The sequence below is a fragment of the Adiantum capillus-veneris genome, chromosome 24 (genome assembly GCF_014529385.1).
Source record: "Adiantum capillus-veneris isolate H3 chromosome 24, ASM1452938v2, whole genome shotgun sequence".
In the NCBI taxonomy this organism is placed as follows: domain Eukaryota; kingdom Viridiplantae; phylum Streptophyta; class Polypodiopsida; order Polypodiales; family Pteridaceae; genus Adiantum; species Adiantum capillus-veneris.
In genome coordinates, this window is record NC_140954.1 from 97,302,809 (window position 1) to 97,328,494 (window position 25,686).

Here is a 25,686-nt window from a genome sequence, read left to right on the forward strand (position 1 = left end):
CCAAGAGCGAAGTAGACTCACAACAAATCGAACCTCCAGTCTCTTGCTCAGACAAACTCTGCGCATCTCTATAAAGATCCACCTAATGGATGGACTCCAAGGGCATCCTGTATGAGGCACTCGAGCTCTCAATCTCTAAAGTAACAACTCCTGCCAGGGCTCCTCCCCTCGGAGTAGTCCTTTGACAACAAACTTCCCAAGAAGGGCTCTGCTCCACTGTGCTGGGTCTATAATCCCCAACCCCCCCTCAGAACATGATAAGAGTGATTACCTGTCAGGCTACTCTAGCCCTGGCTGACTGAGTGTCACGCCTTGACCAAACAAAATTCCCGATCAGCCTCTCCAACTACCTAATACAGGAACACGAGAAGATCTAGCAAGATGTAATGTACCACATAGTAGCCAACAACACCTGGTTGGCCACTACAACTCTGCCTGCCAAAGAGAGCCGTGCCGAGCTCCAGTGTAGCAACTTCCTCCTGATGGACAAGAGGAGTGGAGCAGTCTGCTGCTCAGGTGACAAGTCTAGGCCAAACTGACAGCCCAAGTAGCGAACAACAATCCCTGGGGGAATCCATCTGAAACCCTCACTTGGTGACCACTCAGGTATCGGAGCACTGCCAACCCAGAAAGCAAGTGTCTTCCTCCAGTTGATTAGTGCACCTGACCTACAACAAAACACCTCGAGAACTTGCTGACACCTGTGCAAATTGGCCTCCTGGCCCTCCAAGTACAAGGTTGAGTCATCAGAAAACTCAACATCAAGAAGCTCATCTGCCCTAATAGAGTGCTCAAGGCCACGTAGGCCAACCTGCTGAAGTCGAGAATATTCTCATCGCCTCAACATAAAATAGGAAGAGAAAGGGTGCAAGAGGAAAACCCTGCCTGACCGAATGCATGAACAGGAAATGCTTCCCTCGGCCCCCTGCCAAGAGCACTTGACTATGCACACGCCTGTAGAGAGTTGACACACCTCTAATCCAAGCATCTGTGAAACCCATCTTGCATAGAGTACCCTCCAGGAAGTCCCAGTCAACTCTGTCGTAGGCCTTCTCAAAGTCGAGTAGGAGTATCACCAAACTCTCTCCTCGAAGACGCGCAAGCGAAGTTGCCTCCCAAAAAGTGAAGATGTTGTCAAGGATGCTGCGCTCCTTGACAAAACGTGTCTGAGTCACATGTATAATGCTCTCTAGTAGTGGCTGAATCCTCAAACTCCTTTGCTAGAATTTTGTAGGATGAGTTGAGGATGGTAATGGGTCGCCACTATCGAATAGCCTCCCTCCTTGGGAATCAAGTAGACCAAACCCTCACTCATACTGTCAAGCATCTCGCTAGTGAGCAAAACGTATTGAAATGCGCCACACAAATCTGAACCAAGCAAGTCCCAGTATTCCAAGAAAAAGCCCGGGGTCAAACCATCCTCCCCTAGACAACCACCATGGGGAAGTGCTCTAAGGGCCTCATGGAGCTCCTCTGGCCAGAGAGGAAGCTCAAGTCTCTATTGCATATCCTCGGTAACAAGGCAAGGCATCTATGCCCAAACCTGCTCCCTTCATGCATCTTGGCGCTCTACAGCTGACATCAGATCACGATAGAAGTCATTAGCTATTGCACACATATCCTCGGGCTTTGAGGCCCTTGATCGGTCAAGTTTCCTCAACTGACTAACATTGGTGTGCGCATGCTGTGGCCCCACTGTCTCAAAAAACTCCCCAGTAACTCGGTCTCCTACCTCGGTCCACTGAGATTCGTGTCGATGGAAGGCAAACTCATGTGCCGCTCCTCAATGCTACTCAGCTCCTGTCTAGCTTGCTACATCTGCTTCTCCAACCAAGGGCTGTTTGGATGCTGCTCCTGCATCCTCTGTAAGGAAGCAACTCCTCATCGAAGGCGCTTCTCACTAAGACTCATCCTCCCTGGCTGAAGCCAAACGGGTTGCGGCCTCTTGAAGGAAGAAGTAACTAAGCTCTGCCAGTCGAGAGGCCACTCTATCAGCAGGGTGTCCTGCGTGTCGAGACTCTCTGACCAAAGTGCCTCCACTCGCACTTTAAGCTCTGGATCCAGCAAGATCCGCTCGAGGATGCGTCATGTCACACCCCCCCTCCTCTGTCTTTCTGTCATTGTGAGAATCACTGGCGCATGGTCGGAAAAAGTAGTCCGAGCAAGGATGCAAACAAATCCCCCCATGGCACAAATGTGGTCATTGGCATGGCAGCGATCTATCCGAGATAGATTTACTCCTCCTATTCTGCGATCAGAGAGAGAGAAAGACAAGCTGTCTGGGGGTCTCACAAAGCCGGAGTGCTGCCAAACATCAGAAACCATCATAGCCATACATAACCGCTCCCAAGCTGCCAACTCAGCCCCGTGCACCGTAGCACGGCCACCTCCAATCCTGTCAGAGGGGCCTCCAACATGTTGGAAGTCACGCCCGACACACCACTGCTCTGCATGTGGCAGAGACTCAACAACATGAGACCAAAACTTTGCTCGAGGCCACTTGGTTGGTAGTAGGCCTCATGTTTCTTGGGGTCCCATTGCAAGGGGTCCAATACGCACTTTAGGCGACTGGCTTCAGTTTTCAGCTTTGCCAGAGGAGATTCAGAGCACCCAGCAGGGCATGAGAGGGGTGCAGAGCATGTGCCAGTACATCACAGAGGCCTTACCAGCTGAGTGGCTCACTCCTCTACAGACAACAGTTCCCAGATGGATGGGGGCCTTCACGCAACTGGAGGGTCATCATTGCAGTTCGCGCTTGCTCAGAGTCCGTAGCCTCCATGTTTTTCGAGATCCAGGGCGAGGGTCGACTACACAGAGTCTCAATAGAGGCTCTATAGGTTGCAGAGTGCTGTTTTAAGAGGATACGAGTAGTGGGCATCTGTGGGAGGACTTGTGTCATATATCCTGACCTAGCAGGTCTTGAGTCAGGCCACTAGAGGCTTTGGGCTTGGGAGAGCTGCCCTCTCGCACGAGTGCAGCCTGGAGAGTGGTTTTGGAGAGACCCCTTCTCTTCAGCCGACCACCCTGGGATCCCTTTCTTTCAGTACATTGTTCGAATGGGGTGTCACATACTGACAGCGCGGTTGTGGGACTCCAGACAGCTGAGGCGAGCCACTTTGTTCGAGTGGCTATTGGTACACAAAGCTACAGCAATTGGGAGTTGTCTTATGCACAGTGGCTTTTCGGCAGCCTGTGCAGCTTGTGGTCACCCCTTGGAGAGTCAGCGACACTGTCTGTGGGACTGCCCAGTGGGACAGCAGGTTTGGCTTCTGGTTCTTCGTCTGATGCCGGCTCTCTCCACAGCCCGGCAGTACACTTGGGGTGCTGCAGCTTGGTCCACACTCACTGGCCCTGCGCTCCAGTTTGAGTTGGCTTCCACCAGCAGGATGATAGTTATCCAGGGGGGTCGACCTACACTCCAGCTAGCCACAGACCTTACCCCCCAGAAGTGGTGCAGCGAGAGAGGTGTGTTGGGAGCTCATCTGCTGCCTGACACTCTGGTTCATTTGGCGGGCCCACTGCTTTCGCATCTCTGAGGCCTGTCCTGACCCCCTGGCCGAGTCTGTTCGAGATTTTTGGCTGGAGCTGATTCACTCTCTCAGGGGCCAGCTCGAGGGACTCTAGGGCAGCTCCGACCGCATGCAGGAGCGCAGAGAGGCCTTCCTGCGACATCGGGCGCCCAGTGCCTTTCTTCACCATGGTCCAGGGGACACTTAGATGGCACTACCGTCCACCTGTGTGGCTTTTTCCTCCTCCCATTTCCTGATTTAGCCCATTGTACATATTCTGTTTTTTTCATTGGGAGAGTCTCCCTTTGCTATTGTTGTACCCCTATGGGCAGCTTTATTAACTAATGGAAGGATCTCTTTTTCCGAAAAAGAGAGAGGAAGAAGACCGAGTCTTTGATACCACTGTAATCCCCCTCCACCGAAACTCATAAAACTGCAACTGAAATACTACACTTGCGCTTTGTAGATGACATGAGAGCAGCGGAATACCGCTCTAGATAGTGTTGGCCCTCAGGTCGAGCGCCTATGTCGGTATTTCTTGTACATTGATCAAAGGAATTTACAACTGTGGTAACACGCACTCTCAAATGTGTCTTTACGATTGACCCAGTGCCTTGTATTCACAGGCACTTGGCCTGGTAAAAAGCAACTCTAAAATCAGAAATCCTGAAAGCATCTGCATCAAAAGCAATCCCCAGCCAGTTGCTTCTCTAGACTCGGGTGTCGAGTAAAGCTGCCACGTCTGCAGCTGCCATGTCAGCAAACTGTACGCTGCCCAGTGGCAAATTCTGCATTTGCGGTGTGATATACTCCGGAATTTCGGAGCAGTTCCTGCGCTTGTCTCCTGTTGCTCGTCTTTTCTGGGGTTGGAACGTCGCAGGATTGTCACAACTGATTTAGACAGTTTCTGGTGGAGATAGATAGACATCCTGAATATTCATACTATGCAGAAAGACAGACAACAGTTGCCATATTCTTTGAGAGATCTACCCATTACCGGAAACTCCATAGCAAGGGATTGAACTTCAGTGTGTTGAGGATCTCTGAGCTTTTGAGAGAGAGAGCACACTACGCTACTGGACCCTAGACTCCTCGAAGAGCAATCATGCAGTTCTGGACTCACAAGTTGAGGAACGGCTTACTCATCTAGTGCTTATCTTTTGAATTGTAGTGTGCTTATCTGTTGATATCTGTGCACATATCCCTGTTCAAGACCCAAGCTTTTTTTTGGAGTATCAGCCTTTTCTATATTCATGTCGCAGCATTGCCTCACGTTTGTTAGGAACGATGGCTCTAAAGAGTTGCTTCGATAGTATAGGGTTAAAAGATGTCTGCTGGATGGAATGCTGGCATACTTGAAATGTATTGTGCCTCTTTATAGTGTAGCCAGATAGTGGAGCATCGATTTTTGTATCTACGGTTTTGGCTCAGAAACTGCTTGTCTGTCACTCTTGCCACAGTATCGGTTTAGTTGGATGGTCACAGTGAGATGCTTATATCTTGCCACAGGTTTTGGGAGGTTATCCAAACATGCTAGACATTCTTTGTAGACTTGCTGGGATCTTTAGACCATATTCCAGTTTTTGAGACGTGTGAAATGGGGAATTTTCCTTTCAGTTTGTTCATCAGGTTTTGAGAGTGGAACTACTCATTCTTGTAGGTAATGAAAACAGGCAGGGCTACTATGGTTTCAGAAATCAGTTTTCCAACATTCTGGGGAAGCATTGAAGTCCCCTTGTCTTATGAATTGTGGAGAACAATTTGTGTGCCACCTGTATGAAATGCTAGTATGGTTTTGAGCTCATTATGTTTTATATGTAAATGGCAACAGAATATTTGCATGCTGAAATGTGTTTATTAATCTAAAATGGTTATCCATGTACTGATGGATGGTGGTTCAGGGGAAAATGCTTACCTTAAGTTTGTACAAGAAATTACTTTCTATTTGTGGTACACAGGCTTTTATTTATCTGTATTTATGTATTTATATCCTTTCAGACCAGTGGTAGGGACTCTGGTAAATGGCTATCTTCCAAGTCTCCTTCTTGCCATACTATATCTGGCTGTTCCATCACTGATGCTCTTTTTGACGGAATTTGAGGGCTACCCGTCGATCAGTGAACAGGAAATTCAAACCTGTGGCAAAGTGTTCTTATTTTTGGTTACAAATTCTTTCTTTCTGGTAGCTTACGGTTCAGTGCTCAACCTTCTTGATCAAGTCATTGAAAGTCCTCGACAGATACCCAGTCTCCTTGCATCTGCAGTTACAAGTCAAGTAAGTGAACCATGCTGAACACACGGTTTGAATTCATTTTATTTGTTAATCTTTTGAATACTATCTAAATCCTTGGTCATGAGTTGTGGAGCTGCTGTCTTGACAAGAGCTACCGCCTTCGTTGTCTCATACCATAGTGCTCCTTGCCTATAATTCAAGGCTGCAAAATAGTTGAAACTTGAGCTTGAATCTAATGGATCCACAGCCGGATAGTTACCATTCGCCGCTAAGCCTCTTGAAAGCGCAGTTGTAGGATCTATCATAAACAGACCTTGAACAGTTGACAAGTAAAAACTGATACTACAGTAACTTAGTCTTGAGAAGACAAATTTATCGTGATTCCCCAACTTGTTTCTTTTTTTCCAAGAAAAAGATCCTTTTAGTAGTTAATAAAACTGCCCAGTGGGCTACAAACTGCTTTGACAAGAGGGGGACTACATCAGCATGAGGGGAGACTCTCCCAATGAAAAAATGAGATATGTACAATGACGGATAAATCAGGATATGGGAGGAGCAAACAACCACATAGGTGGCCAGTAGTGCCATCTAGGAGCTCCATGGACCATAGTGTAGAAAGGCCCTAGATGCCAAAGTCGTTGGATTGCCTCGCGGCGCTCCCGCATACGGTCGGAGCTGCCCTGAAGCCTCTGCAACTGTCCTTGAAGTGTATGGATCAGTTCCAGCTAGATATCTCGTACAGTCTCCACCGGTGGGACGGGGCGGGCCTCCAAGATGCAGAAGCACCGGGCTCTCGAAATGAACCAAAGAGTCAGGCTGTAGATAAGCTCCCAACATACCTCTATCACTGTTCCACTGTTCAGGCGTAAGCTTTGTCGCACGCTGGGGCGTAGGCCGGCCCTCCTCTATCACAATCATCCTGCTAGTTGAGATAGCTCAAACGAATTGCTTGGCCCGTGAGGGTGGACCAGGCAGCAGCACCCCAAGTGGACTGCCTAGCTGATGACAAGGCTGGCATCAGCCGTAGAATCCGAAGCCAAACCTGCTGTGCCATGCCGGCAGTCCCATAGACAATGCCACTGTGACTCAAGTGGGTGGTCACAAGCGGCACAGCCCGATGGCCACTGTAGACCAACCAACTCCCAACTGCGTAGCTCGATAGGCAACTAGCCTCTGGAACATGGTGACTCTTCTTTTCTGTCTGTTGTCTCACAAGCGCTCATAGAAGTCTGTCAGGAACTCAGCTGTGAGACCCTCCTCTTGTCAGTGACCTGCTATAGCAGGGCAGGCCTCTCACCGAGCAACGAGAATGTGACCCCACTCGTGCTGTGTACTGGAAGAAAGGGATCCCGGGTGATCAGCTGAAGCAAAAGAGTCCTGCCAAAACCACTCCCCAGGGTTCCATTGCACTCGCGGCAAAGGGCGACTGTCCCAAGCCCAAAGCCTCCAATGTCCAAACTCAAGATGTGACGGGTCAGGATCAAGGTCCCCAACAGAAACACAGCAACAGTTTCCAGACGTTAATATAACATTTCATTTCATTTCAGTTCATGAGCCGACGCACACAAGGGCATGGAGAGTGGGCAACATAAAGAAAAATGGAAGTAGTGGAGAAACCTCAAAAAAAAGAGCACTCATCCTCCGTTTTCCCTCCATGGAAGCGAAGAAGTCCTTCTTGAAGAAAAGGCCAACTCTTAAAGAGACTGGCATCTTTCTCGGGGATGATCTCACCCTCTCGCAGATCGCCCATATGCAGGAAGTAATGTCGGAGATTTAGAGCGGCAAGGGGAAAAGGCAAGATTGCCTTTTACTGAGATGGAAAAGTGGTAATACTAGAGCGACGCTCCACATGACGGTGCGAGACTTATGGGACCACACTCAAAGTGGTTGCCTGGAACTGTAATGGATCTATGCGTCTTGATGTAGGTGCTTTTGAGGATAGATTTACTGGAAGAGACATCATCTTTTACTCTGAGACACACCAGGCCCCTGGGCAATCCATGCCTCACATCAGTGGATACAAGTGGGAGATAGCTTACAGACAGGAGACACGCTCAGAGCATAGAGGGCGGGGCTCAGGGGGAGTGGTAGTGTTATTTAGAGAGGATCTGCAGCCATTGATACATATAGCCCGCAGGGATGAGCAGGCTAGGTACATGTGGGGGAGATTGAAAGCAGAGACAGGCAGATATCTCTACCTAGCTATTTGCTACTTTCCCCCGAGTACATCAGTTTATGCATCACCTAGAGGACAGTCCCCTTTCTCCATTTTAGATGATGACATATGGGAGTTCTCTAGGGATGGTGACATTATCATACTAGGGGACTTCAATGCTAGGACTGCCCATCACCAGGCAGTGTTTTATGATACTTCAGAGGAGATGCTAAGAGAGCTAGACGTCATGGAGACGGGCCTGTCCAGACTATCACACGATCTGGAATATACTGAGTATGGGCGACACTTGATAGACATGGGCACTGCACATGGATTGGCCATCTTGAACGGACTTCAAAGATTTCCTGCTGCGGGAGGTTCTACATGCTTCCCACACAGGCATGGAGCCAGCACAGTGGACTATGTCATGGCACAGCCGAATCTCATCTCTAGTATCCAGGATGTCACAGTTGGGCCCAGACCGGTCGGGGTAGCAGTAGATCATGCTCTGGTGTCGATGACCATCTCTTTGCAGTTCAGTGTAGCACACAGGCCACGGGTAGCAGCCCCTACTCGCTACACATTCACACGGGAGACGGATTCTGTATACATGGACGGGATCTACAGACGCCTATGCACTGAGGACCCGGGGCGACCTCTGGAGGAGCTAACTACTATACTGACACAGACATTTTATGAGGTAGCAGCAGAAGCATACCCACACACCCAGCCTGAGCAGAGCCGCCGATCAGGAAGCATGCCTCATAACAGCTGGTACGATGAGGAGTGTCGCCAGACTAGAGCCAAACTTTAGAGGGGGGTGCTTTTGGGGGATGTCACTCACAGACAGTCACAGATTGACTTCCGACGCCTCGTACGGCGGAAGAAAGAGAGCTTGTTTGGCTCGACTCGAGCAGGATCTATATCAGCTATTCTTGAGTCAGGACTCGCGTGAGGCGTGGCGGCTCTTTCATGAGCAGTCCTCCCCCCCCCCCTCCCCGCTATTTCCTCCACAGAGACCTGGGGTCAGTACGCATCATCCTTGTACACAGTACCTGGACAGCCGCCCCTCCCCAAACCCCCCGACCCATGCCCACACACATGTGCTTTTTTCACCGCTGAGATGGTGAAGAAAGCCATTGACAGGATGAGGACTGGGAGAGCATATGATCATGATGGCTTAGTCGCTGAGCATTTCATGCATGCCAAAGATCTACTAGCAGAGCTTCTAGCAGTTATGTTTAACCGTGCCATGTGTGAGGGCCTACCGGACACTTGGAGCCTATCTACGATCGTACCTATCTTCAAGGCAGGAGACCCCATGGAGCCTAGGAATTATCGCACTAATATGATTGGGCACACACTGGCATGGTTGTATGCATCCATTCTTGAGCAACAGCTGAGTAGATGGGCAGAGAGGGAAGGAATGCGTGCAACTGGGCAGGCAGGGTTCAAGAGAGGCTTCTCTACTCTTGACCATATCTTGACACTCAGGGCCATCATTGAGGAAGGCAGATCTCATGGGAGACGGATCTATTGTAGCTTTGTGGACTTCCACAAAGCTTTTGACACAGTACGCAGAGCTAGATTAATGCGCAGATTACAAGAAATGGGAGTTCCCACAAAGCTCATTTGGGGGATCATGGCATTGTACAGATCAGTAGTAGGGCATGTACGCACCCCGGAGGGACTTTCTACACCGGTTCACTCCACTATTGGGGTGAGGCAGGGATGCCCGCTCTCTCCTACTCTTTTCGGTATGTATGTGGATGAGGTTTCTGACTACATTGACAGCGATGGGGATAAAGGTGCACAGCTGGCAGGGACATGGATTCCACTTTTGTTATATGCTGATGATATTGTGTTGATCTCCGAATCCCCAGAGGGAATGCAACGTCAACTGGATACTCTGCATACGATTGCCCACGAAAGTGGTTTGTCTGTCAACCTTGGTAAAACCAAGGTTATTTTGTTTAATACCACCCCACAGTGGAACAGGAGGTCAGCACCTACATTCACATACGGCCAGGAGATTGTGGAGTACACAGTTGCTTACACTTACCTTGGAGTGGTTTTTAGCGGACCTAGATTCTCATTCAGAAGAGCAGCAGAGACCAGGCTGACTAGAGCCCACGCAGCATTGTGTAGATTGGAGAGGATGTGTTCGCAGGTTTAGTTTCAGGAGCCCCGGACGAAGCTCTGGCTCTTTGACACCTTGGTGGCTTCAGCATTGCTCTATGGGGCTGAGATATGGGGACCTTCTTTGGATCACCACGGGAGGCCGGGTCGCACAGACGGATGGGGGAATTTGGAGAAACCTCTCGTCTCTATGATCTCGCGGCTCATTAGAGCCAAGGCATCAGTACCACGGGCCATTATCCGAGCAGAGCTGGCGGCCCCCCCACTAGTGGTAGAGGCGCTCACCAGATCAGTCTCCTTCATAAACCGCACATGGGAACTTCCCAGAGACAGATATGCTCGCATAGCACTTGAGTCCTCTCGACAGTTAGCCATACAAGGAGATACAACATGCTGGTATGGGGAGACGACATCATGGTTTCAGGCGCATGGGTTCAGCATAGACATGCTGCCACCATTCCAGTACTCATTGGGTGCACCATCTCTCATTCTTACACGGTTGGAGATCACCAAGCTCATCCGCCAAGACCTATCCCAGCTAGACACCAAGAGGACATGGATACAACCAGCACAAGAATTTGGCACAAAGATGGCTTTCTACAGAGACCACCTTCTCCAGCTTACGGAAGATGGTTTTGTGACGAGACCAAGATACATGGATACCCACTTGCTGGGATACGATGTGCTATTGGCCAATTACGCACATCGTCTCACTAGCTGCGGATTGAAACTGGGAGATAGAGCGGAGTACCAGCAGAGGCCAGGACATGCCCCTTGTGTGACATGGAACCTGAGACAGAGCTGCATTATACATGCCGCTGCCCTGTCTACTACGAGATAAGAGGCGGCTTCCATTGCTTGTTCAAAGAGGGTTTTGGACCACTCTCAAGAGTAATGGGATACGAAGATCAGAGATGCCTGGGTTTGTTCTTGCTCGAGCTGCGCAGACACAGAGAGAGCCTGATGAATGGCGAGGCTAGCTAGTCTCAAAGACGGATCATAGACTTCTTCAGAGCAGACACGGGACAACCGCAAGAGCCACTCCCACAGCAGAGCTCCCCCTCGTCTCACACCAGAGGCACACTGATCGACCGAGTGATTGAATTGGGGAAATCCAGGCGCCGACGATTGCGAAGGACTACACAGCACCGACAGAGGCTACGTCAAAAGATTCGGAGCACGCTGGCCAAGCATGCACGACGCCCGGTCAGACTACTAACTATGGAGGAAATTGATGAGATTCGCCAACGACCGATGCTAGATTTTTTGTGATTCAGCTCTCCCAACAAGCCGCCCATTTCTGCTTAGTTTTTTGCTTAGCCCACATCGACCAATCTAGGATCCCATAGTATATATCTTTGTTTTGTTTTGTACTGTTGTTAGGTTATATTGTTACTCTAACTTTGTATCAGATCCATCACCTTGTAACTTTCTGGTCTCATAGGTCACTATGGCCTTTGAAGACGTTAATATAACATTTCATTTCATTTCATTTCTCTCTCTCTCTCTCTCTCTCTCTCTCTCTCTCTCTCTCTCTCTCTCTCTCTCTCTCTCTGGCGCTGGCGCAGGCTGCAACACCTTAAGCGATAGCGTGCACGCTAAGTGATTTTGTGTACAGTAGCAGCATGCGTAGTTTACTTAGCCTGCAGGCGATTCAAATTGATGTGAGCAGATATGTTAAAATGACGTGGTTACGCGATGCAAGGGCAGGGTGAGGTAGGGCAGTAGGGAAGCAGCTCGTATTTGCAGGAGCTGGAGCAAAGCAGCCAGTGCTAACCCACAGCAGTCTTCGTTTTGCAAATAAGGCTTCAGCACAGTAGTCCCACGCTTGTGTTTTTTAGCCAGCTGCTATTGCGAGTGCCCAGCCTCAGTATTCAGCACTCGGCCATTCAACTTGCAGTACTCCAGCCTTTTCAGCCAGCAGAATTCTAGTGTCCACCCTCAATAGTATTCATCTAGTAGAAGCTGGTTTCACCCTCAGAACATTCAGACCTGGGACAGTTTGCAGGTCGCCATCGCGTTTAGCCAGTGCGGGTTGGAGCAGGAGAACCCCATCAGTCCTCAGCAGCGTTACTAAACACGAGCATAACTGAGGGCCTGCGTAACAGGGGCCGTTACGATGGAGGTCATGAGCGCTTCACCAGTTTGCAAGTCTCGTACAAAAGCGACCTTCATGCTTACAAACAAGCGGATAACACAAGTGGAAAGGGAGATGAAGGAATGGAAAGCAGAGATGGAAGGATGGTGGAAGGAGAAGGCCAACCTTCTTCAAATGTTCCTCAACGAAGGCACCAATAAGAGGACCTGCATGTAGAGATACAAGCACTTAAGGCGGATTCACAAGCACTCAAAGACGAATGGTTGCGATAGTGATATTCAAATAGGTTCAAGCATATAACGGTGAGTACGGTTTCTCTTTCGGCAAAGGACATGGTTTTGTGGTTGGGGGAAATATGGTTGTGTAATGTATGAAGCGTGACCCATCGGATTCTTCCCGGCACCATCTACCCTCGACTAGTGACCCCACAGGAAGCATAGCTACCATACCTCAAACCAAGATGAAGAGAGGTCAATATGTAGAGTTAAGCACCCACTTTCATTAACCCATTGAGGAGACACACTCTCTCAACTCGCCACACCAGGCTCTCGCAAAGCACTAGGGGCATCTCCATAGCAAAACCCCCACCCTTCACCACGGGCTACCTAAACATAGAGCTTCCTCTTCTCTAATGAGTTCCACCGTTAATTCATGATCCAAAGGTGAGAAAAAATTTCAGTTTTCCTCATGTTTTAAAAGCACTTACTCACTCTTTGATGTCTTGACACTTCTATGTACCAGAATAACAAAACTATGTATCCTGCAGAATTGGTCGCATGCGTAGAGACAACTGACACACACTTCCTCTCTACATGTTGTACAAGCATGCTTTATTTACATCCAAGAGGTCCAAAAGTACCAAAAAACATTTCTCAAAGTCTTCGGAGTGGCTCGCATCATTCCATAAAAGCAAATCACAAATTACCCCCCAACAAGCACGGGACACTTTCAAGTGTTCCATGTAGATACCTTGCTTCATCACACGATTCTTGTCACATAAGGCTTGAGCCATCCAAATCCTTAAGCCGATAGTGTTCATTATCAAACACCTCATGCACAACAAGAGGACCTTCCTAGTTTGCCTTGATCTTTGTTTGAAAAGTGTTGTCCAAAGCACTATTATACCTCATGACCAACGTATCCTTACACAATTCTTTTGCGTTTATTTTTTCTTTGAATACATCAACCCTTATTCTCATAGTACTCAATAGCACTTTCCCTATCCAACGAGAGGCTATGCATAGATGTTAGTCTTTCTTTTACATGCTTCTTTATTCGAAACTATGCTTCAAAATGAACTTTAATCACATTAACTAGCATAACACATTCTTCACCATTAAGCAAATGAAATGGAGTGAAACCTGTAGATGCCCACAATGCCCTCTCCAAATACATATCCCAACGCTCTTCCACAAGCTTGAACAATATCTTTTGCAAAATTCCATTGAATACTTCTACCAACCCATTGCATTGTGGATGATATGGAGTAATGGTACTCCAAATCTACAACATATGCAATCAAAGATAAAGTTGCATACATCTTGTTGTAGCTCCTCTACTAGCCTTTTCTTCCGGCCATCTTGTCATAAAATCCACTGCGTTTGTAGTGCGTTGCATTCTTGGTGCCTGAAAGAGGTCCTATTACATCGACACCCCGCCTTCAAAAGATCCATACCTCACAATATGCCTCAAAGGCTCAGGCATCAACTTCCTTTTTTGATACCAATGCACCATATCCCTATTCATACTTGGCCACATAAGCTGAGCATTCATCCCTATTCATACTTGGCCACATAAGCTGAGCATTCAATACTTTTCTTCTTGTAATTTCCACCCAAATGACCTCCATGTCTCTCCTCATGACAACCTTTTAAGCAATAAAAACTCTCATCATGGTAGAGCACTCTTCTCATAACACCATCAGCTCCCTTGTGATACATGTGTTTTCCAATCAAGACATATCTAATAGAATTTCGTGTGATTGTATGCCTTATTGAGAAGCCAATCCTTTTCTTGTAGAACCCGTTTGCAATACATGTTCTTTCTCATGAAGCGACTCTCTTTGAAGATATTTTAGCTCTCTAATTCTCACTACATGCACATCCTTTGTGAACACCCGTTCTGCCAACTCATGAGATCTTACATTCATGTTTCGAGGTACTAAATTGATCATATACCGACCATCACATACCGAATACCTCTCATGGCCTACGATAGTGACCAAATCACATCCTGAAAGGGAAGTGTATATTGATACCTCTCTGTTGTTCATTTTGTGGCTTAATAGTCCAACATATTCTCCATTTATTACCCTTTTTTTCAAACTATAACCATAGGGGAAACCCACTCAGCAGTGTCTATGATGTAAATAAAATCCGCTTCAAAAAATTGCTCACCTCTATCTCCAATACGTGCCGTTGAATGGTGCCAAGTCTCCTTAAGTTTTGAGCAACAGGCTTTGCACCTTCTTTGAGATTTGTTTTCATGAAGAACACTATTTGTTCCTCTCATTTGAGCATAATCTTTGGTAAACAACTTGGAATATGTGTCAAATATTGCATCATATGCCTCCCTTTCTTAACTAGCTAGGTCACCTGCAAGTATATCCACCATTAACTCAACTTTTGGTCCATTCGCTCTTGATTAGTCCCACAATCATTTTCTAATTTCATAGTATCCTCAATATCACCATTTTTATCATATACATGTACCTTACAAAGATCTATATCAAAGTCAAGAAGACTTTGATCGTAAATTTTATCATCAGTAGATGTAGAGGACGCACTGGAGAAACTATCACACAGGTCATAGGTGGACGGCGATAAATCAAGATGCATAGCTGGTTCATTATCAACTTCCAACACTTTACTTGTTTTTATATCATATTTAATCCTCTTGTCTTTAGGCGTATTGACCTCTTTATGGAGAAACTGTCACACAGGTCATAGGTGGACGGCGATAAATCCTGATGCATAGCTGGTTCATTATCAATTTCCAGCATTTTACATGTTTTCATATCATATTTAATCCTCTTGTCTTTAGGCGTATTCACAAAGAGGTCAATACAGCCTTTGTACCAGTCCTACCGTGACCTTATAGCAATCAACCAAGTTCTACTCAATGTAACTGGATATGCCCCAAGCGTTGCAATCATGAGATGAATGTCCATGAGAGCGCTTATCCAAAACATTAAGCTCTAGGTCATGAATGACGGTTAATCATTTCACTCTACTACTATTTGCCATCTTCACTCTAAACAAAGATTTGCATGTGAGGTGCAATCCCAATTGTTTCCTTCGTTATACCACATCCTTGGGCTCCACCATCCATGTAAGCCTTGTTCATCCTTCTTCCATGTATCCAAGCATCAACCATAGGCAAAACATCAATGAATTTATGAAGCTGCACTACATGTGCATTAGGCATCTTTACCTTCACCCTTCTAACACTAGCTAGTTTATGCCAGTGCCTTCTCATACTTGAGCTTAAATGCAAGAGTTGCCCATATAATATGGTGGCCCTCTTATTCTTCAAGTCTTTTAAGAGGTTGTAGGCTAATTGACCCTTTCCAAGAGGAAATTTATCCATGCTTATATTCCTTGTCCTTGCTCTTACCTTTGCTTGCTTACTACCATTAACTTCTTCCATAGGTGCTTTGTTTTTATCCACATCCCGTTTTGGCTTTGTCCTTGCTCTTCCCTCTTTGAAAAGGCCTTCACTCTTTGATGTTCGCGTCCTTGTTCTCTTGTTTGCAAAGACATCACATCACCTTATCATCTTCATCTCCCTTATCAACCGTCTCCAAAATCCCTACATTAAACTATGAAGGTGCTTGAGCTTGATTCATTCCTTGTTGTTGTGCCACCAAGAAGAGGTACTTCCGATGCGTTCTATCAGATGGGGGATAGGGAGCATCGAGAATATGAATTCAACCGTTCAGAACGGACATCTCTGATGCGTCATGGGATGGGTGACATAGAGCATTGTGAAGGAGATTGTACCATAAGTTCGGTGAGAAGGGACTAGGTGATGGGTATTCCTGATGGGTCACATGGTGGATGACGGATCATCGGAAAGGGAATATTCAATAGTCAGGAGGAATTCCGAACTAAGTGAGAACTCTGCACAAGAAATGAGGCAAGCACTTGAATGAAGATGGTTTTAGGGGAAACTTTGAAGAAATGCAGTTGTTCTAAGAAAGCGAGTTGTTTTTTGGGAAAGCAGATGCTTTCCCATAAAGGAGTCTGTGTTTGCATTGCATCTGTGCATGAGACTACATCCAGGGATGCTTGGGTTGTGATTGAGTAAGCATGATTTTAAGCTTATAAGTTTTTAGCCGGTTCAGACTATTTTATTATGGGCCGGCCACCCTTTCAATAAGCGGGAGGCCAGCATATAAAAAAAGCATCAAGATAACAACCCCCTCCCCCCCCCCCCCCCCCCCCCCCCCCCCCCCCCCCTTCTCTCTCTCTCTCTCTCTCTTTACTCTAGGCACCCATCTTTGACCTATTTTTTCCACAAAACCCCCTCTATTCCTACCAGCTGTCAGAAGTTATAAAAGCGGTCTCTCTCTCATTCTCTGGCAGAGGAGCCAGCACTAGAGATTCAACTATGCTGTTGCAAATTTCAGCTGCCAAGATGATGCTGCCAAGGACTCCCATGGCTGCCTCAAGTGCATTGGATGTCACCAGGACCAAGTAGGTGAGTTCCATCGCGAAGAAGTGCCTACGGAGATTGTTTCGATTGTGACAAGCTACTGTTTTTCTCTGTTTTCAGCCTGTAGAAGTCGTAGATGGGGCTGATTTAGGAGAAGGAACCCGAGAGCACACTTCTTCCATGTGTGGGATTGGAAGAGAAGTTTTCTCTACGTAGAGATCTCTTCCAGGGAATTGCTTTTCAAGAACCGAGTCGCATTCCGAGTTTCGAGACTTTCTAGATGAGGCTTTTCATGTTTTGATGTGTGAGTGTTTGTTTGCAGGTGCACTTCCTCTCCACGAGGCAGAGGCAGTAGGAGCAGAGGAAAGCATGAGCTTCTGCTGGAGAAAGCGCTATGAGGAAATAGAGCCAGATCAGCCCAAGGGTTTTGCACTCTGATTTTGGGAGTAGATTCACGGATCTGAGAGTAGTAGACTCTCGAGTTGGGAATAGAAAATTGAGATTCCCATGGAAGGACTTCGCATTAATGAAAGAAGAGTTTATGCTAAGATCTTTGCGAGAAGAGAACTATGCAGAAAAGAGAGTTATAGAGATGCCATGCCTAGAGTTTGGAAGGCGAGTTCCAGAGCCAAGAATCTTGGTTCTTAAGAATTTTGAGTAAGTTACAGAGGTTCTTGGGAATAGGGCTTTTGGCCTAAGAATAGGAAGCCGAAGTTTTTGAGTTTCATCAAGTATAATCTAGAATGAACGTGGTACTACGTTCAGTTCAAGTGCTTGAATGAAGACCTCTCCCCAGTAATAAAGATACTCTTGGGGTGGTGGTGGGGGGGGTGCATCTGCTAGTCCCATGTATTGTGTCAATCTCCTCTCTCTCTTTCTTCCTCTTTATATCAATTGGCTTTAGAATTAAGTGATAAATTCTATTTATTTGAGTATATTTGATATTCTTATGGGCTCCCAATTTGTGACAGCATAAGCATCTCTCTTATGTAAATTTACTTCTCTTTTCCTATTTTCCATCTCATGTCTTGTTACCTTCTTTCTCCATTTCTCTTTGAGCTCCACCTTATCTCTAGGTCCTTGAGCTCCACCTTATCTCTAATGCTTTGATGCAAGAGAACCACAAATATTTCTTTCTTCAAGAAATCAACGGGCATTTGTTTCTATTCAAGTCCCTTTATAATCCTTCTGTCTTGGCTCGGAACTCCTCGCGCCGTGTTCTTCTCTGTCTCTCTCTCTTTGTTATTCAAGTTGTTTTGAAGTTCTAAAAGTGTTGCCAAGTGTGTAGATTGTGGCTTTGTCTGTCTTTTTCGTCCGACTGCTCGTTGGAAGTGATACAGTGGTATCAAAGCTTCAATTGTGTGTTTGTTTGAAAGCATACGGGTCCTTCAAGAGCACACAGAGCAATCAAGATTTTGTTTGTCAAAGAATCTTCCCTGCCTCGGACTTATTAGCCACCCCACCCTCAGTCCATCACACATCGGACGTGCTCCGGTTGTCATCACTTTGTCTTAAGCCATAAAGAACCCAAGATCTTATCGACATGGACAAAGAACAAAGAGATTCTATAGGAGTTATCTATTTGCCCCTTGTAAAACCGACCCTATGTCAATCTACAAATAGAAGCTATGGAGTGGGATGGAGAAGAAACGAGGAGAGGAAGATGAAAAGGAGAAAAAGGAATTCGTTTTTGCCCTAAAAAGCTCTAAAAACATTCTTTTTGACACTTTTTTGCGTTACAAAGACCTCTAAAAAACTCTTCAACAGTTTAGAATTTAGATATGTGAAATAAGGCTAAGTTGTTCCTCTAGACAAGCTCTACGTATTGATGCAAACGGTTTGATTCCAGCAACTTTGGAAATATATAGGGTTTTCAACAGCGAATTAGGGCTTGTGCAAAAATTTAAGCATATGTGAAATTAATGTTTGTAAAAGATCTTATTATTTGTGTACAGATAAAAGGTAATAGGAGTAAGGAACACGCATCTGCAAGCATTTGGAAGCATGGAGCTAGACATCCACTCTGTTGCAACTAGATGAGCCATTTTCTTGAAATTTTACCTGTTTTGCAGGTGAAATTGAGAATGAGATGGTGAGAAATTTGCATTTGAAAGCAATCATGAGCAACAATGGCTCAGGAATGAACCCGATCACGCTTCAAGATAAGGAGCATGAATTTTATTTTGAAAATTTGAATGAATGAATGATGAATGACGAAATAAGATTCTAGTGCATCAAGATTCTTATATGAATGAGATGACTGGATATTGTGGTGAGCACATCAAACGTTTCGGAGAGATGAGATGGCTAAACAAGAATGCATCAAGACTTATGGACGGATGAGATGACTAGATTGAATGATTGAAACACAGTGTTTAGTTTTAACTAAGTGTGTGATTTCAAATTTGTGAACTGCATGTTCAGTGAATGTACGTTGTTGTAGTCTCTCGTACGTGAGTACTTAGAGTCAGTGTGTACTGAAGAAATTTTATGTCCTATTGCTGTTTTCCCGATGTAATCGAGGACGATTGCTCTCCTCTAAGAGAGGGGTATGTGACAAGTCAATGACGTGGCACGGTGTGCGGACTTTTTCGCTTTTTGCATTGATCGATGATGTGGCACTATTGTATGGATTTCCGCTTTTCACGCATGCAGCTTTGGACAATTTTAAGCTCTGGCTTTTGAGAGCAGTCGTTTTTAGGATTAAGTGCTTTTGGGGCTCTACTTTTGGTATCCCATGTACTCTTTATAAGTGCCCATAGACCACTCTTCTGAGAGCATCTGGACGTAGAGCCTTGGAGAGAGTTGGACCCTCGGAAGCTGTACAATCTTGAAGCGATAATAAATAAATACCGAAAGGGGCGCCAGTCTATGGGGCCAACGTGTCTTGGCTTGGAACTCTGCCGCGCTGCGTCGTCTTCTCTCACTTTTTGTTATTTAAGTTGTTTTGAAGTACTAAAAGTCGATCACTCGCTAGAATTGATTACACAGAGAAAGTGATAAAAAACTCGGGGGAAACCTTGCCTTTTTATATATGTACAAGCAAGGTATTGTTGTACACCCTCTACCCTAGACTAGTTGCCCCACAAAGAGTTGCACACAACGTAGCTACCATACCTCAAACCAAGATGAAGAGAGGTCAATATGCAGAGCTAAGCGCCCACTTTCATCAGCCACTGACTTACCCTATACCTCTTGACGAGTAACATTGGACAGGACCATTGCCATTTGTAGAGCCAATGTCCACAATCATGAGTACCTCGCTTACATCTTCCTCACCATGAGAGGATTTGAGCCATCATTGTGCGGCATCAAAGGAGTACTGCATAACAGCTGAACGGTTGCTTCCTCTCAAGGAAACCGTTGATGGAGATGCTGTGTTGAGGAGACTCTACTCCTATAACTTGCCAATTGTGGCCAACAGCTCCAAAGTCTTTCAGGAGATTTTTTTCTCCTATTCGAGCTAGGGATTTAGTTAGAATCATGGTTTCTTCTATGTGACACTTGACAATCGGAGATACATCATCGATTGTACCTTGTTCCGGTCTCATGGCCATTTTGGTCTTTTAAGAAACGTTAATGTATCTTTCTTTCTTCCTTCCTTTGTTTTCATGCTTGGGACTTTAATTATAAGTGGTTGAGATTGGTTAATGATTCACCTTGAAACATATTGCAGGTAAATTTTTTTATGAACTTTGTAATGACGAAGGGTTGGACAGGATATGCTATCGAGATTCTGCAGCCAAAGGTCTTCTTTTTAGGGTTTTTTTGGAGGCGTGTTTTGAGGAAACGTCAATATGGGCCATATGCAGAGTCTCTCCCATACTACAAGGCGCTTCCAAACCTGCTTTTGTTCATTTTCATTGGGTTCATATACGTAATTATAGCACCTTTGATGCTCCCATTTTTGATGATCTACTTTTTTGTGGGCTACATTGTATTCCGTAATCAGGTAGATTTCTCGACTTAAAGCTTGTACTTAGTTTCTTCATATAAATTTCTTCAGTCAAATTTCTGCACACTCTTTTTAAGAGGTATAGTGTATTCTGGTGTGTTGATGCAGATATTGAACAGGTATGAACCAACTTATGAAACGGGTGGCCGATATTGGCCTCATATTCATAACCGTATAGTATTTTCAGTGTTTATGATGCAAATCATAGGCATAGGCATGTTTGGAGTGAAACACAAACCTTTATTGTCCACACTATCTGTACCACTGCTACCATTGACATTACTTTTTCACCATTATTGCTCTTTGCGATTTCGTCCAGTTTTTGAAGAAATGTCGATGCAGGTGACTACTTGCCTTTATTACACACCACAGTTTTGTGTTACAGCATAGTCATAAAGTTGAATGCAAAGTATGAATGACTGTGTTTTTTTAATGGCACGCTATATTTTTTTTTATATCAACTGAAAATTCGGTTCCTAATGCTGACGCAAACAGTCTTACCTCCAACTTGAAACCCCCCCCCCCCCCCCCCCCCCCCCCCCCCCCCCCCGGCACCCGCTCTCTCAATACCCAATCACACCACCTGCAGGACCATACACTTTGGCACATGGTGGTTATCCAGGGGCACATGGTGGTTATTGTCTGGATATAATAACTAGCATTCACACCTGAAGCTGCAATCATCTTGTTTGCACATTGTCAGCCTGTGCTGATGATAAGGAGCAAGGCCAGCCAATTATTTTAGGAGTGTTGCAAGCAAATTTTTTTGATGATACTTGGGCTGCGTAGGCCAGGCACTCTACAGATTATCCCAGATGCAGGTCACCAGTTGGATTTCTGCCAGCAGGACACAATTTTCACCACGATGTGCAGCGTCACGCATTAGATGATGTGGGAGGCTCGATGTGCCTACTGTAAAGTGTGAGCTTTGTTCTGAAGTGTGAGTCAAGGAGAGGAGTGGAATTATCCCACATGCTGTGGAGCAAGATTGTAGAGCTACTTAAAGCTCATTTCATGAATGAATAAACACAACTCTATTTTGCACTACATGCTTGTCTATGGCGAGCCTGTGCTAAGCTAAGGCAATACTCATGATTGTATTTATGAGTCCAAGCTAATTCTATCTTGGAACTTAATTCACTTGAGTGATAATCTTGCTTACACACACGCTTGCACTATGTTTCCCTTTCATCCACCCTAGCTAGCACGATCCCATTCCTTACAATTGGTATCAGAGCTTGGGTATGCTAGCTAGGTTTGCTATTATGTATTTGCATGTTTGTACAATTAGCATTCATTAATCATCATTAGCTAGATCCATTAGGTTTTCTCTTCTATTACATAACGTATGCCTAATTAGTATTCCATTGGCTAGCGTGAGCAAGTTCTTGAGCTAAATACTCTCGGGCCACTACTCACTGGCCAATTGGAAGCCTAATTAGCATTAGAGTACATTAATTTAGCCATTAGGAACTTGCATTTTGCATTCAAAAATCTGCTCCTTATTTTAGCAAATATGGCATTCACCATTTGTATGTGTGTATAACCCCATTCGAGAGCTTCTTGTCAAGCCCACCCATGCTAAAATCACATTTCTTTTGCCTGTTCTAGAGCTTGCTCAATTTTGCTCTCATACACACCCTCAATCTCTGGTTTTTCTTGCAGAATCAAGGTTTTTTTTTTTTTTGTGTGTTTTGCCTGTTCTAGAGCTTGCTCAATTTTGCTCTCAGACACACCCTCAATCTCTGGTTTTTCTTGTAGAATCAAGGTTTAATTTTTTTTTTGTGTGTGTGTGTGTGTGTGTGTGTGTACCTAAAAGGCCTCTAATGCCCACCAAAACCGTGTAGAAAAGAAGCCCCAAAAGGTGTCCAAAGCTGGCCCTACCAAGGTGGGAACACCCTATAAATAAGGGTCAACACTTGTCTTTAGGAGCCACACACACATAAGACCCCTTATTTTTGGGCGCCCACGGCGAATCTGAGGCCGGGCGGTCAACTTCATTTTACTACTTTTTCGGGTCCGCCATGAGACGAGGATTCCACCGGCTGATTTTTCAAGTCACCTTGCCGTCCGGCACCTAGTCCGTTGTTGGTCGATCGATCACTACCCGTTACCCGGCGCTCTGCCCCTGCATGCCCGGCTTGACCCCGTTGCCCGAGGCATTACCCGTGTTGCCCATACCTGACCCCGCCCGTCTAGCCAGCCCGTTGGCACAAGCACCGGTTCACACGGCCCCGATCACCACAAGGGGAGGTTCCTATAAGGCCTTGCAAAAGGTCCTTCTTTGGAGCCCTTTCCCACCTGTAGTAGAAAAGGAGATGCTTGGCAGCATTTTTCAAAGCCAAATCATCAAAGTTCTACCCTACCTCCCTTCAAGAGAGATTCAAAAGGATTTCCAAAGCATTCAAAGGCGGTTTAAGAAAACTATCAAACTTCATCGAGCTTCAAGACGGGACTTCCAAGCAATCAAAGAATACTTTTTTTTTTCTTTGTGCACTCTGTGAAGAGGAGCTTCACAAAATTACAGGAATCTCTCTCTCTCTCTCTCTCTCTCTCTCTCTCTCTCTCATGCAATAAATCCTAAAATCTTGCAGCCAAGCACAATAACTTGCAAATAAATTTTTCCTATCATTCCTAAGGGGTATTTGTGCCCGTGTAAAGAGGTAGACACTGGCTAGGAGAGTCTCCTAAGCTAAGACCTCCCTATTAGCACAAATGGGGGACAAGGAAATAGAAAAATTCAACGGGGAAGGGTTTCACACCTGGCAAACAAAGTTAAGAGGTTACCTTATGAAAAAATGTTTGTAGTCTGTCATTAGCACTGCCTTAATGCAACAAGCCGAACCTGATGGAGTGCACACTAGGGCATCTACACTCATAGCAAGTGCACAGAATTTGGCCAAAGACGAACAAGCGTTAGGAATCATCATCTCCTCCGTGCATGACAATTATGTGCATTTCATAAACGAATGTAAGCATGCACATGATGCTTTGGCATTTTTCAGAAAGCAATTTTGGAGCCAGGGCTAAAAGAAGTAAAGTTAGTCTCAAAAGACAACTTTACAAGATCACCATGATTGAAGGGGAGGACATTGCTAGCCTAGTAAATAGGCTTAAGAGCATTGCCACGCAGCTCACTTACATCCAGGTCGAAGTACCAGAAGACGACAAAGTGGCCATACTATTTAGTGCACTTCCACCTTCTTATGACCACTTAGTCACAATTCTTGAAGAAAAAGAACCAGCTCCACCTTTCCAAGATGTCATCAACTCAGTCCAAGCAGAAGAAAGAAAGCAAAAAGGTTCACTAATCTCAATAGGAGGGGCCTTTATCACAACATCCTCAAGGGGAAGATATTCGCCATCGACATCATCAACCGGAAGAAAGTGTTATGAATGTGGAAGAATGGGACACGTAGCGAAAGACTGCTACACAAACAATCCTTGCAAGAAATGTGGTAAGAAGGGACACCCTCCTTTTGGATGCTACTCAAATGGAGGCAGTAGCAGTGGAGAAAGCAACAGTAGTGGAAGCAACAATAGAAGCTACGAAGGCAAGAGACCTAACAAAGGGTCAGCTCACATGGTAGAAGACGAAGAAGACAAAGGAGAGACCAACCTTGTCTTTTATGAAGACGTACTTTGAAGATGCAGCCTCTCTACTTGTAGGGGAGGACTTTTATTTTCCTATGTGGATATTATCATCCTGTGTTGATTTTGTCAGCCTGTGTGGATTTTACCATCCTGTGTGGATACCAGCTTATCATCCTGTGTGGATAAGGCATCTTCAGTATTTTGTCATAGTCCAAACTTCAAGGGGAGGATTGTAAAGTGTGAGCTTTGTCCTAAAGTGTGAGTCAAGGAGAGAAGAGTGGAATTATCCCACATGCTGTGGAGCAAGGCTATAGAGCTACTTAAAGCATAGTTACCCGGAACGCGGAACCGGAACGGCGACGGGATCCCTGCGGAACGGGGGAACGGCTAGGGGTTCGGAACGGGAGGTATAAAAAACACCCAAATAGTGCATTTTTTAGCTCCTTGTGTTTAAATACAAGGAGTATTAGAGTGCTTTGACTCTAATACTCACAAAAAACTCGTTTTGAAGACCATTCAACCTTGCTATGACTAGATGATGAGAGATGATGAGAGAGTGAGAGAGAGAGAGAGTCGAGAGAGTGAGAGGGAGAGGGAGAGATTTGAGAGAGTGGGAGGGAGAGGAAGAGAGCTTGAAGGCTTGAAGCCTTGAGCCTTGAGCGAGTGAGTCTTGAGAGGGAGAGATCTTGAGAGTGTGAGAGGGGGAGGGCTTGAGCCTTGAGGATTAGCTTGTGGAGAGAAAGGGGGAGGGGGGTGCATTTTATGAGTCCTTGAGGCCTTGCACACTTCAAAAAGAAGCCCAAACATTTACTTCAATTTTTTCAATTTTTGCCAAATTTGTTTGGAGCCGTTGGCCGTTCCAGGGGCATTCCGGAATGTTCCGGGGGCATTCCAAAACGTTCCGGAACGGTTTGCACTGGCCACCCGGAACGTCAGACGTTCCGGGACGTCTCGGAACGATCGGGAAGGGAACTGTCCCCCGGAACGCCGGAATGAGGGCTAGGGGGCGTTCCCCAGTATCTCTGACTTAAAGCTCATTTCATGAATGAATAAACTCAACTCTATGTTGCACTACATGCTTGTGTATGGTGAGCCTATGCGAAGCTAAGTCAATACTCAAGATTGTGTTTGTGATTCCAAGCTAATTCTATCTTGGAACCTAATTCACTTGAGTGATAATCTTGCTTACACACACGCTTGCACTATGTTTCCCTTTCATCTACCCTAGCTAGCACGATCCCATTCCTTACACCTACATTCGGGGCTCATAGTCCTCCTCTACATCGACCATTTTGACAGCCATTTGGACTGAGCTGCTGCATACTTCTTGTAGTCAATGGGATTCTT

General features: G+C 45.8%; 1 protein-coding gene across 1 annotated transcript in view; it reads left to right on the top strand.

Moving 5' to 3' along the window:
* The window catches only part of LOC147426824 (hyperosmolality-gated Ca2+ permeable channel 2.3-like), a 161,064-nt gene that overhangs the window by 101,923 nt on the left and 33,455 nt on the right, over positions 1-25,686 (top strand). Inside the window, exons 7-9 of the mRNA XM_086497799.1 lie at positions 5,508-5,784; positions 20,467-20,742; positions 20,854-21,087. Coding sequence (XP_086353925.1) covers positions 5,508-5,784; positions 20,467-20,742; positions 20,854-21,087 — 787 coding nt within the window. The remainder of the gene's footprint in view (positions 1-5,507; positions 5,785-20,466; positions 20,743-20,853; positions 21,088-25,686) is intronic.